We start from the raw sequence: 15,520 nt of genomic DNA, 5'->3' as shown, positions 1-15,520 counted from the left end.
CACGCCCCGAGTCCCTTCCGGGCGGCGGGAGCAGACTGGCGGCTGCCGGGACTGGCTCCGCTGGTCTCCCTGCCTCTCGGGGAGTGATGAGGATTGATTAGTGTTTATAAAGCACCTTCCACAGGCGCTCGCTGCAACTCTGCGCTTTAAAGCACTCAGACATTTGTCCTGATTTCCTCTGTCACTTGCAATTCTCAGCAAGAGGAAGGGACCCAAAATTGACACTAAGAACAAGGTGGCTCGGGGGCTTCCCCGGGCTGGTTTCCCGAATGCTGACTCGGACGTTTCTGCTCCGGGGGCAGAGGCCAGGAGCTTGGCGTTCGCCGGCAGAGCCGTGCACAAGTGACACCGGGCCCACGTGGTAAAGGCAGGAGTGGGTAAAGCACAGCCCACAGTGCCTACCAGCCCCACAGGCCCTCCAGCACAGGGAAGGTGCCGCAGGGACTCAGCACCTGCTCTCCAGTAATGCCAGGCAGCCACCGAGGAAAGCAGAGCCACACGGCAAAGTACCCGTCATCTAACCAGGCAAGAGCCAAAGGGCAATCCCATGCACCAGTGCAGATGGGGACCGACTGGCTAAGCAGCAGCTCTGTCTCAGAAAAGGACCTGGGGGTGACTGTGGACAAGAAGCTGAACAGGAGCCAGCAGCGTGCCCTTGTTGCCAAGAAGACTCACAGCACCCTGGGCTGCACTGGCAGGAGCGTTGGCCAGCAGATCAAGGGAAGTCACGTGCCTCAGCCCTCTGACCATTTTCATTGCCCTCCGTTGTGTCCACATACTTCCTGCAGTGGGGGCCCACAGCTGGACACAGGACTCCAGATGTGGCCTCCCCAGTGCTGAATAGAGGGGAAGAATCACTGCCCTCCATCTGCTCCAATGCAGCCCAGGATGCCGTTAGCCTTTTGGCAACGAGGGCACGCTGATGGCGCAGAGACCCGAGGCTCAGAGACTCCAGGGACTCAGTGCTGGTCAGTCTGCAGCAGAGCTGGGCACAGCCCCTGGAAGGGCTTTCACCCGAGCAGCTGGGATCCATCAGAGGCGAGGAGGGGACAGACTGGGGTGTGACAGCTCACGATATAAGACACGAGGCCAGAGCAGACCCCCGTTGGGCTGACAGGGGTGCACAGGGAAGCAATTTACCATCCCCCTGCTGCACGAATCAGGGGTCCCAGGTTCAGAGCAGCCCCCGAGACCCCGCATCCATGCCGCGGCCTGGGCAAAGCTCCTGGAACCTGCCAGACTGGCAAGGGATGAGAAAGGGGGAGGGGGAGACCAAGCACATGCTCCAGGGACCATATGGCACAAAACGGCTGCGATCAGCAGAACTGCCGAGGGAACGGTAGCAGGCCGGCGCACCGCGACAGGCAGCATTAGCCCAGATGAGCGCCTGGCTAATCGTTGTGAAGGCAACGCGCCTCCTGCCTTAACCTGAAGAGACAGGGAGAGCTCCGACGCGCTCCTCTCTGCTCCCCGGGACTGCCAGCCAAGCAGGGACTGGTGCCAGCCCTGCCCTGGGGGACCTCTCCTGTGCGCCCAGGCACAAGAAGCAGCCTCCTCAGAGGCCCAAGGGGGAGGCCGAGTCCTGGGCCTGTAGCAGCCAGGAGGTCCCAAGTTGGATGTGGAGCAGCAGTGCAGCCACACTAATCTGATGCTCACCACTGTACCTTCCTCTTTGGGCTAGACCACTGCAATGCACACACACCCATTGCACGTGCATCCAGACGACTGCACACACATGCACACGCCTCACTGGGGTCATCTGACCTCGGCAGTCTCCTGCCTTGAGCAAGGGAGCTGGACCTGATGATCTCTGAAGTCCTTTCCAGCCCCTAACATCTATGAACCCACCCTGCACAGGCATGACAGAGAAACTCTAGGGACAGGGTTGGGCTTTCCCAGCCCTCCGCCAGCTCTGTCCCTCCTCAAATCAACCCTGGAGGGCTGGAGTCCAGCATCAGGCCGGGACACTTCCATCCCGACTTTTGCAACTACTCCAGAGGTAGCGACCTCCTCAAATGGGACCTGCCTGCGCTGGCTGGGGAGGACTGGGGCAAATGCACCTTCCTTCTGCCTTTGCTCAGCACCAGGCTGGCACTTCCCTGCACTGACCTGCCTCAAAACCCTTTGCAGCTCCTGGGGAGCAGTCCTGGGATCCTGGAGAGATGAAGACAGGTGTGGAGGAGAGTGGGCAGGGGCTTTATCCCCCCACCCCCAAGAAGTTCCACATTTTCCTTGCACCGATCCCCCAGCACACAGCCAGCTGCAGGCTAGACAGCTCCCACCCCAACAAGCCCTCGAGGGCCAGGCTGTAACGACCTCCACCCAGGTTACAAGAGACTGCAATGCCAGATGTCTGCACCGCACACTGGCTGCCCATCAAACCCAGACCTATACAAGGGCCTGGCCCTCATCTCCCAAGCCGGCAACAGGACTTGGCAGGGGTAGATGGGGACAAGGCCGTTGGGTGCTGGGAGAGCAGAGGCGCTTGTCCCAGGGATGCGGCATGGTGGATGCAGCTCTGCCTGCCACCAGACCCCCCCGTTCCCAGCCCAGGGGCTTCATCCAGCAGCTCCGAGAAGAGACAAGCGCTGTGGTTTGTTTCAGGAGCTTCCTAGCTACATCGCATCATGGGATGCTCGGGCTGGAAGGGACCTCACAAGACCTAGTCCAGCCCCCTGCTCCAGGCAGGATCAGCCCAGCCAAACGTGTCCAACATACTCTAGGAAACTTCCAGGATGGAGATCCTACACCTCTTCCAATGCCCGACCCCCATCGGAGTCCACACACGCCTTGTCTGCAATGTAAAGTCTCTCCTGCTGCAGCCGGAGGCCGTTGCTCCTAGTCCCGTCCCCCGCGGGCACAGACAAAAGCCCGTCTCCAGCCTCTCTAGAAACCGCCCTTCAGGGATCCGAAAACTATTATCAAATCCCCCCCTCGGGCTCCTCTTCTCCACTAAATAACCCTAGTTCTTTCCGCCTGTCCTCATCAGTCGTCCCTCCCAGGCCTCTAATCATTTCTGTCACTCTCCACTGGACTCCTTCCAATCTGTCCACATCCTTTCCCAGAACGAACACAGTGCTGCAGGTGAGGCCTCCCCAGTGCCGAGCAGAGCCGGAGAATCGCTGCCCTTCATTTACAACTGACACTCCTGTTAAGACAGCCCAGTCTGCCGTCGGCTTTTCTTTCTGCAACAAGAGCACGCCGCTGGCTCCTATTCAGCTTCTGGTCCCCCGTAACCCCAGGTCCTTCTATGCCATACTGCAGCCCGGCCAGTCAGTGTGACAATATGGATTAGCTCTCGCCACATCCCCCAAACTAGCAAGGTTCAAAGGAGAGCGCTTCTTTCAAGAGAGCCAAAGAGCCCAGGCACCTGCCACGTCAGGTGGAGAAGCCTTCAGGTACAGGATCAGGGCTGCAGTCATAGATGGCTGCTGTAGGTACAGCCCTCGAAGAGCCCCTCACTGGGCAGCTGCAGTGTTGAGCAGGATCTGGGGGTTTGGGTGGATTAAATTCACCGTGAGTCAGCAGCGACAGTCACAGAGAGAGGGGAAAAAAAAAAATAAAAAGGAAAGCAAATGCAATTCCAGGCTGTATCAACGGGAGAACGGAGGTGCGAGACACGGGAGGAGAACGTGCCATTCTACCGAGCACGGCCGAGGCCTCTGCTACGGCGCCATGTGCAGGTCTAGGCCCCGCGTTTTAAAAAGGATGTAGAAGCTCATTGAGTCCTAGAGCCATGGACCTGCTCGGGAGCGGCAGAGGTCACATCTAATCCAGCCCCTGCCCGAGGCAGGATCAACCCTGTCCAGCCCAGACAAACCCCGTGTCCGACCTTGGAGCCACACAACATGGTTGTCCCCAACACAGCCCCAGGCATCGCCCCGGGCCCGGGGACAGCAGGGGGGCTGCTGCAGTCAACATCCTGCTGATGCCAGGGGGTCATGGACGCTGCAGAGAGCCCAGGCCAAGGCCGTGCCCCTGCTGCAGAGGAAGGCAACCCTCCCCACACACCCCCCAGGCTGTACAAAATCTGACCAGACCATAGCCAAGAGTCCAGAGGCAGGGGACAAATGATCAAGGGCTACGAAGGCAGCCATACAAGGAAAGGCTGAGAGGGCAAAGGCAAGCATCACTGCAGAAGACAGCATGACTGCAATCAGGTCCCCCTTAAAGCAAAGGAGGGCAGATAACTGCTTGCCCTCACCGCCAAGGGCAGGACACAATGGCTTTGTGCTGCAGCATGGTGGGTCCAGACAAGATCACTGGACTAGCTTCCTTCCCATCACAGGAGCGAGGCCGAGAGCCCAGCTGCCCAGGGGCAGAGCACACTCTCCTTCCCTGGGGGTTTGTAAAAGGAGGCTGGAGAAGTACTGGGCAGGGGCTGAGTTAGCAGCAGCCCATGTGCGTGCAGGGGCCGGGCGAGACAGCCCCTCAAAGTCTCCCTACAAGCCCAAGACTCCCCAGATACAGGCAGGCAGGAGAAAGGGACAGGTTGATTGCCAGCCCAAGCGTGGAAGAAGCTGGTGCAGAAACCTATTGGCAGAGACAGCAAGGGCCAAAAGCTGAGCAAGGGCACAGGACCTGGCTTGCAAGGGCCATTAGCCAGGCACAAAGGGAGGCTGTTGGGAAGAGATTGCAGTCAAGCGCACGCTGGGCTCACTCAGGAGGCTGCCTGCAGGGAGAGGCATTTGGACAGCATGGCTGCGGGCAGGCCAGTCCCTGCAGGCCCTGGACTCCGAGTCCAGTCTTCCTGGTCGATAGCAGGATGCAGGAGAAGGCAGCCAGTTTGCAAGCTCCCCTCCCCACCAGGCATTTGCCATCAGTAACAGAGCCTTGGGCCCCAGAGCGAAGAATCCCCGCCGCCAGCTCTGGATCATCATCTAGACCCTGCTGTCCGGATCTGTGCTTTCCCGGGCTGGGGCACATGGACCAGGGATTCCCTCCCGAGTGCTGTCTGCTTGGCTCCTCTTTGCAACAGGGTCTGGACATGGAGAAAGGCAGAGCCTCACCTGGGAAGCTGTTTCCCCACCAGCAGTGCCCTCAAAGGGGGCCGGCCCCCATTAGGGCAGGGGGAGAGGACTTCCCTGCTGGAGCCTCTCTGGTTCCTTTCAGAGCAAACTGGTGACACCAAGATGCCGGTGACACCAATAGGCTTCAGCAGGGGCAAGATGTCATAGAGCCGCAGGGCGGACAGGGAGCTGCAGGGTCGCTGCAGTCCAGGATCAGCCCCATCCAAAACAGTCCAGACAAACCCCATTTGAGATCTCAGAGCCGCACAACACAGTTGACCCTGACAGCCCCAAGCATCGCCTCCACCCCTATTCCACAGATGCCAACGTCCTGCTGCTGCCAGGGGGGTCATGGGCACTGCAAAGCCCAGGCCCAGGCCATGCCCCTGCTGCAGAGGAAGCCAAACCCCCACAATCCACACCAGTCTGAACAGAGGGGCAATCCCCTCCTGCCCCAGTGCAGTGGGGCTGAGCCTGAGCACAGGGGCAAGACTCTCCTGCCAGGACCCTGCGGGGTTGGTGCCAGCAGGAGCATTGGCACAGCCCAGCCCCATCCCCATCCCCAGCTTAGGCTGCAGCAGCACCCAGTGCCTCCAGCTTTAAGTCCCAACAAGAGCACTGGGTGACTACATCCTACCTGAGGCTCACAGCTCCACCACCACTCAGAGACAAACTAGCCAGGGCCTTCCTAGGCTGCAGCCCTGCAGAAAGATGAGCTGTGGACACACGAGGGCACATGCAAAGCCCATGCACCACCAAGCCCCAGAGCCTGAGCTAAGAAGGATGCCGGCCCCTCTCCGACAGATCAAGTCGGCAAGCAGCTCAGGCCTGACCTGGCAACAACGCAGTGACCGTGCCCAGCACCCTTTTCTCCCTGTGCCCAGCCACAGAATACCAATCAGGACTCATCCTGCAGCATGGGCCCCAACACACCGATCCGACAATGAGACTGTAAACCCATTGCCAAAGAACAGGGAGAAACCGAGGGGCTTGAGACCAGAGCAAGGTGGGTTTTGGGGAGCAAGGGGTTTACACTCACTTCCCAAGCGACGCAGCTGCACTTTTTGGAGGCTCTGGATCAGGCTCCAGGCTCCGCATGGGTCCACATGGTGCCTAGCTTCCCGGGCCCCCCCCACCCTAAGAGTGAGCCGACAGCACCATCTAGTGGCTTCCTGCTGGTTCCCAGCCTGGAGCCCGTGCAGCTGCTCCGTGCAGGGTGCGCAGGGTCCAGACACGCTGCAGGCTGAAGACCAGCTCCTCCAGCCTGGGGATCCCCAGTCATAAGCTTTGGGAGGGGGAGGGAAGCAAGGCAAAGGAGGAGAGTAAGTGGGAAGGATGAGTTCTCCCACAGCTTCAGGGCACGCTTCTCCCATTGTCTCTCCTACCCCCTGCCTCATCTCACGGGGCCTGTACAGCGCAGGGCTCACAGCTCGGTCCAACTCCAGGACTGCCAGGAAGCACTGGGAACTCCAAACCCAGGCCCAGCTGGGTCACAGGAAAGGCAAAGCAGCCAGGCCGTGTTCGATGCTGTGCCGATTACTTTCTACTCCACAGGGATGTAACCCTGAGGTTCCCACCACCTGGGCAAGCCTCAAGAAGGGGATGGGGCAAGCGATAGCAAGCAGAGCCAAAGGGAAAGCTAGAGCCCGCCTGCTAGCAAGGCAGAGCCGCTCTCTGCCGGGCACAGAGCCAGAGCAGAGCTGTCCCGGCAGGACGAGCATGGCCACAGGAGGGAGCAAAGCCCAGAGGAAGAAACTTCTCCCCATATGCGCTGGGGGTCTGGCCACTTTCCAGCCAGGCACTGCTGCCCCAAGGCTCCCTTCCCCCTTGCAAGAAGAGGTAAGACTCGGGGAGGTAGAGATGGAGCCCCCCTGGCAGGAAGCAGGGCAGGAAGGTGGTCCTGGAAGGGACATAGACACACATCACTTAGGCTGGTTTAAAAGCAGTTTGAGGTGCAAATGGAGATGTGTGGGACGATTAAAGGGGCTGTACTGTTTGTCAGGATGTTACATGTTGAAAGGGTTTCTGTGGATGGTTTTGTTCTGGCAGGGAATGGGGTTATGTTGGATGGGAGCATCCAGGGGGTGGCCTGACTCCTTCCACTCTGCTGTCTGGATGGGCACCTTTGCAGAGAGCTCTGGCTCTCCCCAGAAGCTGGAGAGGGGGAAGGAGATGCAAGCTGGGGAGCTGGAGCTTGAAGGTGCCTGCAGCCTACTGAAATCCAGAGCCAGATGGTGCAAACCCCAGAGAGCAGAGACAGAGGGAGTCTGCCCCGTGGAGACTGCAGCAGAGAAGCCTGGAGCCATGGGGCAGAGGTGTCCTGCTAAAGAACAGAGAAGCCGAGGCCTCCAGGGACACGGAGTCTGCTGCACACAGGAACGATTCCTGCCTGCTACTGGAGCCAGCTGTGGACAGTGGAGCCAGCCCTGGCCAGGGGGGAGAGGGAGAAGTGTCAGGAGAGGGTGTGCTTTAAACCTTTATATTGTATTTCATCTTCCCCAGTTCCACGATTGCATTTCCCCCCCATTAATGCCAGGGGGTTTTAATCCTAGATTTAGCTGTATTGTAATTGAGGATCTCGGCTCATGGGAAGCTTGTACCCTCGCGGCTCGGGGTCCTGTCACAACGTGCAAACCAGTGTAGCCCAGTTTAGACCTCTTGGAACGGTTCCACGGTGCACCCGGAAAGGGAAGGGCTGCAGGCTGGCACAATGGCACTGCATGGGCGGCAGCTCCTCCCTGCTCAGCCTCAAAAGCTGCACCTGCCTTGGGCACTCCGAGACAGCTTCATGTCCAGAAGCTGCCCGGGATGCCTGAACTCACCTCCAGAAGACAATGCATGGCTGTCAGCTGTGCTCACAATGCCAGGAGCAGGCGATGAGGACAGGGCACCTGGCTCTGCAAGCCCCACCTCCTGCAGCGGGCACTGACCCACGTTGAACACTTCATGGGAACTGGCATGTCTCGAGTCAACGACACCAGGGAAGGCTGTTTTGTAGCTGCAGCAAAGTCCCCTAGGGTCCCACTTCATAGACGGCGGTCAGACGCACCAACACATGCCCTGCCTTCCCCCTACAGCCCGCACAGCCCTTACCTTGGCCACAAACTGCTTGTCCTTCTGGTCCAGATTTGCTGTAGGAGCCACATAGTCTCTCCAGATGCGCAGCTTGCGTTCCTTGGCGTATCTAGCGACAAGAAGGAAGCACAGTGACTCACCAGGGTTGGACATCTCCTCCCCATCCAGGTAGCACAGCCAGCTTCCACCAACCACGTGGCAGATGGCTGCCCCATCCCGCACAAAGCTGATGGGGCACCAGGGGCCCGCTGGACTTCACAAGGAGCTGATGGGGCCCGAGCCTGGCAGGGAACCAAACTGCCCCTGCTGGGGAAGCTGTGGTCCAAATTGCTTCAGGGCTGGTGATGGCCTGCAAAGCCCAGTTCTTAGCCTAGTCTGGAGCCTCGGACTTCTTGCACAGCAAGCAGAGACCTGCCCCTCCTGGTAGGGCTGTATGCTCAGCCAGGCCAAGCAGAGAGGCACCACCCAGCAAGCCAAGGGCAGGGGGAACTCTTTAGGAAAGAAGCAATGAAGAGAGAGATGCCATGTCTTAGGAGCCAAACCGGGCCGGCTGCAGGGAGCAGCCTCCCCTGTCCTGTTGGCCCCACTCTCCCCCAGGAGACGTCAGGTATCCCCCCGCAAAAAGGCAGACCTCCCTAATCAGGATGCCGGCCGCACCAGCTCTAAGCGCCATGCCCTCCAGCCAGGGATGCCATTAGCTAATCCAGCCCCCAAGCCAGGACCTGGAGCTTCTGGACCAGCCCCACGAAGGCCACGATGCCCAAGGTACCTTTCAGCCGCGCGCAGCTTGTCAGCCCCACGGGTGTAAACGGCGATGGACCAGTCCACGCAGCGTGCAAAGCCCTCCTTCAGCAGCAGCTCCGTGATGTTGCCGTTCTGGGAGGGAGAGGACTCATTCAGACCCCACAAGCCATGGTGACCTTTGCAGGAGGAAGCCAGTGCCCTGGACAGCCTGAGGCAGCAGGTCACAGCCACTCCAAAGGGCAACAGCCAGGATGTTAACACTCCCGCTGACTTTGAGAGCCTCTTAGATGCCCCGAGAGCCCGCAGACGCAAGCAGCTCCCAGTCCCCGGACTCCCCTGGATGGCCATGCCTGGCAAAGACCCCACTCCCCCCAACTTGCCGGGTGCAGGATGGTGCCCAGGATATTCTGGTTGTGACAGCTCTCCAGGACAATCTGCACGTCTCTCTGCAGCAGCCGCGACTCTGTGAAGAACTTGGCTTCTGCCGCAAACGGCTCCGGCGTCTCGGTGCCGTCCGCCTCTCTCTTGAAGGTGGGGCACTGTGGTGGGAGCGCAACAGGGGCATAGGGGAGTGAGGGCACAGGACGAATAGCTGTACCCAGACCCCTCCCTTCTCAGAGGTAATAACCCCTCCCAGAACAAGGGCCTGGCACAGACCGGACAGCCACAGGGGTCGGCCGGTGCATCAGCTTGCCTGCAGGAAAGCAAGCTCATGGTGACAGGCTCAACACAGCGCAGAGCCAGCCCCAAACCTCTGCTCGCTCTCTGACCCCAGGCCTCAAGGCCTATGAGGGGGCCACACACCTTGCCCGTGCACACAGCAGCCTGCTGCCTGCGTGCATGTGAAAAGAGCCATTTCTCTCCTGTCCATGGGAACTCCCTGTTCCCTGCTTAAAGCAGGCAAGCTGGGCCTATGTGCCTGGGAAGAGTAGGATCCGCATGGCTGCCTAACGCAGCCCAGGCCTATCGCACATGCAGCAGTAAGCCCCAGGGACGTGCAGGCTGGTGAAGTGCACCAGTCACAGAAGTACTTTGTTGTTTTCTGCCCTGTGGCCGGAGTACCCTGACCGTGCGCCAGGTAGCCGCACAGTCACTGTCTGCTCCAGCCAGCTGTGCTCCGCACCCAGCTGCTATAGACCGTTTGGACGCCAGAGGTGCTAGCCAGCTGCCGGGGAGCAGGGCTGCTAATGCCACAGCACTGACCAGGTGGCATCACCAAGGAGCAGAGTCCCCAGGCACTCCCTGGCACAAAGACAACCAGGGAAAGGGTGCCAGGCACATCCCAAGCTACAGACAAAGCACACCTGCAACTAGACAGCAGCTGTCAGGACAGCTCCACTGGACCTCAAATCACCCTGCAAGTAGCACTCCTCCTGCCAGGTGGACACAGCCCCTGACCTCAGCTGCAGAGGCAGGGATGAGCTGGATGCAGACCCTCTTGGCAGAAGGGGGACCAATGCTTCTGGATAGGGTGCTAAGCAAAGCCAGTTTATGGAGATTCAGAGAGGTCCAGGTCCAAAGTCAAGCACTTCCCTTGCCCACTATGCCAAGGCACCAAAGGCTGGCAGCTCTCCCAGGAAGGGCAGTGCCTCAGGTCAGCCCAAGCTGGCCCGTGACCTGCACACCACCACGGGGTTCAAACACAGTCCAGCAGCTTCTGCTGTGGACCGAGGTGACCCACACAGTGCCCTGGGGCTGAACCCCAAGGATCAATACCTTCAACTAACAGGTGTAGCCACCAGCCTGAGCCCACCTCCCTTCTACCCCCACGGTACCAAGTCTGCCAGCCAAGGTCAGGCCTCAGCTGCATGCGTGTGAGCAGTCTGGAAGCTCCAGGCAGGCGCACAAATGAGGTGCAGTTACTGCCCTCCTTGTTTTGGTGTCTCCAATAACTAGAGCCCACAGGCTTACCTAATAAGTCTGACCTAAGATGCACCCCTGCCTCCCTGCAGAGATGGGATGCACCCATGCACCAGCTCTGGGTCCCTGCCCCTGCTATGCAACAAGACCTGCCAAGGGCTCCCCCCCACCTCCCCCAAGGTCTTGCACCCAAAATGCTAGCTACACAAGACCCGGCTTAGCTTGCAATGCAAGATCTTCACACCAAGGCCACGTGCCAGGGGCATTCTGCCCTGAGAAGTGGCTTCTAGAACAGGAGCCCCCCACCCGAACTGGTCTCCTCGAGTGACAAAGCCGCACGGCCTTCACAGCTCGAATCCTATCCTTTCAAGCCACCCTTGGTATCAGCTCCCCAAAGCAGAGTTCCTTGGGCAATACACCAAAGTGCATATAGCCTGCAGGAAAAGCAGCCACCCCGGTCAGAGCAGGATCAGGATGGGGACTCAGCACAGAAGCAGTGGGATGCCCCCACAGCAAACCAGGACACCCGATTCCAAGGGAACACGGAGCCAAAGCCTCACCTTGATCCCGGAGAGCATGACGGTGACCAGGTAGTAATCTGGGAGCAGCAGGGCTCGGACCACACTGCCATCACGCACGTGTTCGATGATGGCTGCAATGCAGAGAGGAAAGTGAGGTGTCCGGGCCACTATTGGGAGGGAGGCACCTCCCTCACCCCTTCCTACCAGCCCTAGCCACCCCGCCACCACCAGAGCAGCCAGCTGCACCCAGCTCCCATCTGCTGTGGACAAATTCATGGAGGAAAGGGGCAGCAGGCGCTATGGAGCATGGGAATGAGGGGTATGGCCTCGGCAGACCTTCAGTGCAAGGGAGAGAAGAGTGTGGCAGAAATGCCGCTGTCTGTGCCCCTCTCCAGAGATGTGTCTTTGCCAGTGTGAGAGGCTGGTGTCGAATTCCTCAGGGCGGGGATCTGCCTCCCTTGTCTACATGACAAAAGCCTGGTGCCTGGGAGGCGGATGCTCTGGTCACCTGGGGAGGGGGAGGGAAAAGTCCAGCCCACCAGCCCAGGTAGCCAGTGATGCTTTCTTTAATTGGTTGGCTGGTGGCCAGCACTGGCAGCTTCGACTGGACCGGGCTGCTGAGGTCAGAGAGGTTATTTAAGGGCCCGGGCCAGGAAGAAGGCAGCCATTAGTCATGCAGTCATCCAGGTGAATCTGAACCTGGCTCTCTCCTCATCACCGCGTACTCCAAGAGTGCCCTGCCTCCAGAGGAAACAACAACCACCTCTGGATGATGCAAGTGAGTAAGGTACTAGAGATCAGACTAGATATTTAGCTTCAGTAACTCAGATGCGTTTTTAAACGGCTACTTCAGCCATGCTGGTTTGCTCTATGGGATCCCTCTGATATTTCCATGACACTGCTCTACATTTTACCCTGTTTCCGCCCTACCCCTGTAATCAATAAAGTTCTCCTTTGTGACCGGTGTGGGAGACTTAGTGAGGGGTGGGTCTAAATTATGCCAAGGAGGCCCCTTAGGTCTGTGGACTAAGGGAGGCTTCCTAATAAGCCCCTGACTTGGGGAGGTGCCCCGAGTGCTGGTATTGGGTCTAGGACCCACTGGACGATCAGGCCTGTGTTCTCCAAGGCGCGCAGAGCCAGAAGTGACTCCAGAGCCTTGGATGGTGGCAGCGGGACCCCCAGGCTAGCGGGTGTGCTCCAGGGAAGGGGTCGGCTGGACGGGAGGCACCCCAGGGAGCGCTCGGAGCCTGGAAGGTGGTCGGGCACAAGGAAGTGGGCGGCTCAACGCAGGAGCACCCCCTACTGGCCCGCCACACATGGTGGCAGTCGTGGGATCCGAATACCCTGCTGTATTGGAGGCATAATTTGGGGAAAGGAATAGAGTCACTGAAATCCTTTGAGCAAACAATTTCCAATTTGGCATCGGGTCGACTGGATAGTGTAGATAGTCAGGATGGCGGATGAGTATGTCCGGATGGCCGTGCAAGAACTGAAAGAACTGGCAAAAGAGAGAGGCCTTCACGTGAAGAAAGGGCTAAAGAAGGAAGAGCTGGTTAAACTCTTGTGCACCGGCAAGTCAGAACAAGCGTCAGCTTCACGCTCGACAACTCCTGGGTCCAACCCAGGAACACACTCCTGCTCGTCAAGTCCGGAGGCCGCCAAGAGATCACCCTCTGAGGAGGAGCGGCAGAGACTCCATGAGCTAGAGCTGAAAAGGATGGAGTTAAAAAGGCTGGAGCTGGAGGCCCAGCGTGAAAGGGAACAACAACAGCTAGAAGTGAAAAGGATGGAGATGGAGCTGGAGGCAAAAAAGCTGAAGCTGGAGGAGAAAAAGCTGGAGTTTCAGCTCCGTCTGCAAAGCAAAGGGGGAAACGCGAACCCTCCGCAAGCGTCCGGGGAACACCCCAAACTGGACGTCTCCACCTTCGCTCACTACCGAGACGGAGATGATCCTGCGGTGTTCCTAAGCAACTTTGAAAGACAAGCCCGGCAGTGTAAGGTGCCGGAGGAAGAGATCATGATGCACTTGTCTGCTCTGGTAGAAGGCGACATGGCGGTGGTCCTGAACAACCTGCCCACCAGGTTTTACGGTTTCTATAAACAATCGATAGATCTTCCAAAAGAGTGGGATGATATGCAGCAGGAACGTGTCAAAGTGGTGAAACTAAATCAAGGATCACCAGAATATCAAAAAGTGCAGATGGAGTTTCAGAAAACCTGCAGATTCAAAATTAACAAGATTGAAAGAATACAAAATCCATTCCTCTGGCAGCAATACCAAATCAAAAAACTGTCTGTGGACAATAAGAATGGCAATCAGAATAATGAAAAGTGCTTGTTCCATGGAACAGCACATTCCTCATTGAACGTAATTAATTATAATGGGTTCAATCGTGGTTTTGCTGGAAAGAACGTTGCAACAATTGGAAACGGAACCTATTTTGCTGTCCATGCCAATTATTCTGCTATGGATACATACTCTCGACCCAACACGAATGGCTTTAAACACATGTACCTTGCTCAAGTCCTCACTGGACAGTATTGTGTTGGAGCGGCAGGAATGATAACTCCACCACCAAAAAATGCAAGCGACCCTACTGACCTATATGACAGTGTGGTTGATCGCATGAATTCACCATCGATGTTTGTCATCTTTAATGACATTCAAGCTTATCCAGAGTACCTTATTACTTTCATGAAATAAGATTTGTTTAAATGCATTGGAAGATATTTTTGATGCCTTTATCTTGTGAAGACATAACTCAAGGATCTCTCTCTGCCAGCGTGAGAGGCTGGTGTTGAATTCCTCAGGGAGAGGGATGTGCCTCCCTGCCTACATGACAAAAGCCTGCGGGGGGGGGCCTGCTCACCGGCCCAGGTAGCCAGTGATGGTTTTTTTAATTGGTTGGCTTGTGGCCAGCACTGGCAGCTTCGATTGGACCGGACTGCTGAGGTCAGAGAGGTTATTTAAGGGCCCGGGCCAGGAAGAAGGTAGCCATTAGCCATGCGGTCATCCAGGTGAATCTGAACCTGGCTCTCTCCTCATCACCGCATGCTCCAAGAGTGCCCTGCCTCCAGAGGAAACGCCAACCACCTCTGGACGATGCGAGTGAGTAAGCTACTAGAGATCAGACTAGATATTTAGCTTACAGTAACTCAGATGCAAGATCAAAGGCTACCTCATCCATGCTGGTCTGCTCTATGGAATTCCTCCGATATTTCCATGACACTGCTCTACCTTTTACCCTGTTTCCACGTTACCCCCTGTCATCAATAAAGTGCTTCTTTGTGACCGGTGTGGGAGACTTAGAGGGGTGGGATTAAATTATGCCGAGGAAACCCCTTAGGTCTGTGGACTAAGGGAGGCTTCCTAATAAGCCCCTGACTTGGGGAAGTGCCCCAAGTGCCTGTATTGGGTCTAGCACCCATTGGACGATCAGGCCTGTGTTTTCCAAGGTGTGCAGAGCCAGAATTGGGTCCAGACCCTTGGATGGTGGCAGCGGGAACCCCAGGCTAGCGGGTGTGCTCCAGGGAAGGGGTCGGCCGGACATGCAGCACCCCAGGGAGGCACTCGGAGCCTGGAACGTGGGCGGGGGCAGGGAGGCGGGCGGCTCAACGCAGGAGCGCCCCCTACTGGCCCACCACAAGGAGCAGGGGAAAACCCTGGTCAGACCCTGTCCACTCATCCTTCCAGCCTCCACTCTCTGCCTGTGTGACACAGGAGACTGAGCACGATGGACCTAGGTCGGACCCAGTCCATGGCAGCTCTTACGCTCCAGGCTGCAGCTGGGTGAGAGATAAGAAAACCCAATACTGATCATGCCCCCAGCACTTGCCACCCTGGCAGAGACCAACAAGCACCGATTACCCAGAGGAAAAAGCACCGGGGAGGCCGAAGCCAAGGGCCTGGCTGGCTGCTTCCCCCGCAGCCCGTCCTTACCGTTGACAGGCTTCTGGTGCATGGAGTCCACGAAGTGGCGGGGGTTCTCGATGGTGTACTTGAGGTCCCGGAGGGTGTGGGAGCCCGTGCCCTCGCTCCACATGCCCTTCTTGGCAATCTTGGCCTGCTCCTCTAGCTCTGCCAGCCTGCTCTGCTCGGGGCTAGGAGAAAAAACAGACAAGAGGTGAGAGCACTGGACCAGCGAGAGAAGCAGTCACAGGCAGATGCACTGGCTCCGGGCGCTTTAATGATTCACAGACAGCTCGGGTTGAACAGCAACAGGGCACTAGAAGGCAGGGGGAGGCAATTCTAGATTGGACATTAGGAAGAACTTCTTCACAGTTCGAGTGGCCAAGGTGTGGAACGGGCTC

At 57.9% G+C, this 15,520-nt stretch overlaps 1 protein-coding gene across 1 annotated transcript in view; it reads right to left on the bottom strand.

Annotated features, from left to right (window-relative positions):
• SND1 (staphylococcal nuclease and tudor domain containing 1) overlaps nt 1–15,520 on the bottom strand; it is a 227,842-nt gene that overhangs the window by 180,262 nt on the left and 32,060 nt on the right. The window contains exons 5-9 of the mRNA XM_059725618.1: nt 15,150–15,310; nt 11,249–11,340; nt 9,209–9,367; nt 8,854–8,960; nt 8,103–8,193 (exon numbers count right to left, since the gene is read on the bottom strand). Of these exons, the coding sequence (XP_059581601.1) occupies nt 8,103–8,193; nt 8,854–8,960; nt 9,209–9,367; nt 11,249–11,340; nt 15,150–15,310 (610 nt within the window). The remainder of the gene's footprint in view (nt 1–8,102; nt 8,194–8,853; nt 8,961–9,208; nt 9,368–11,248; nt 11,341–15,149; nt 15,311–15,520) is intronic.

The sequence above is a fragment of the Alligator mississippiensis genome, chromosome 4 (genome assembly GCF_030867095.1).
Source record: "Alligator mississippiensis isolate rAllMis1 chromosome 4, rAllMis1, whole genome shotgun sequence".
In the NCBI taxonomy this organism is placed as follows: domain Eukaryota; kingdom Metazoa; phylum Chordata; order Crocodylia; family Alligatoridae; genus Alligator; species Alligator mississippiensis.
This window is presented reverse-complemented; position numbering and strand designations above follow the sequence as displayed.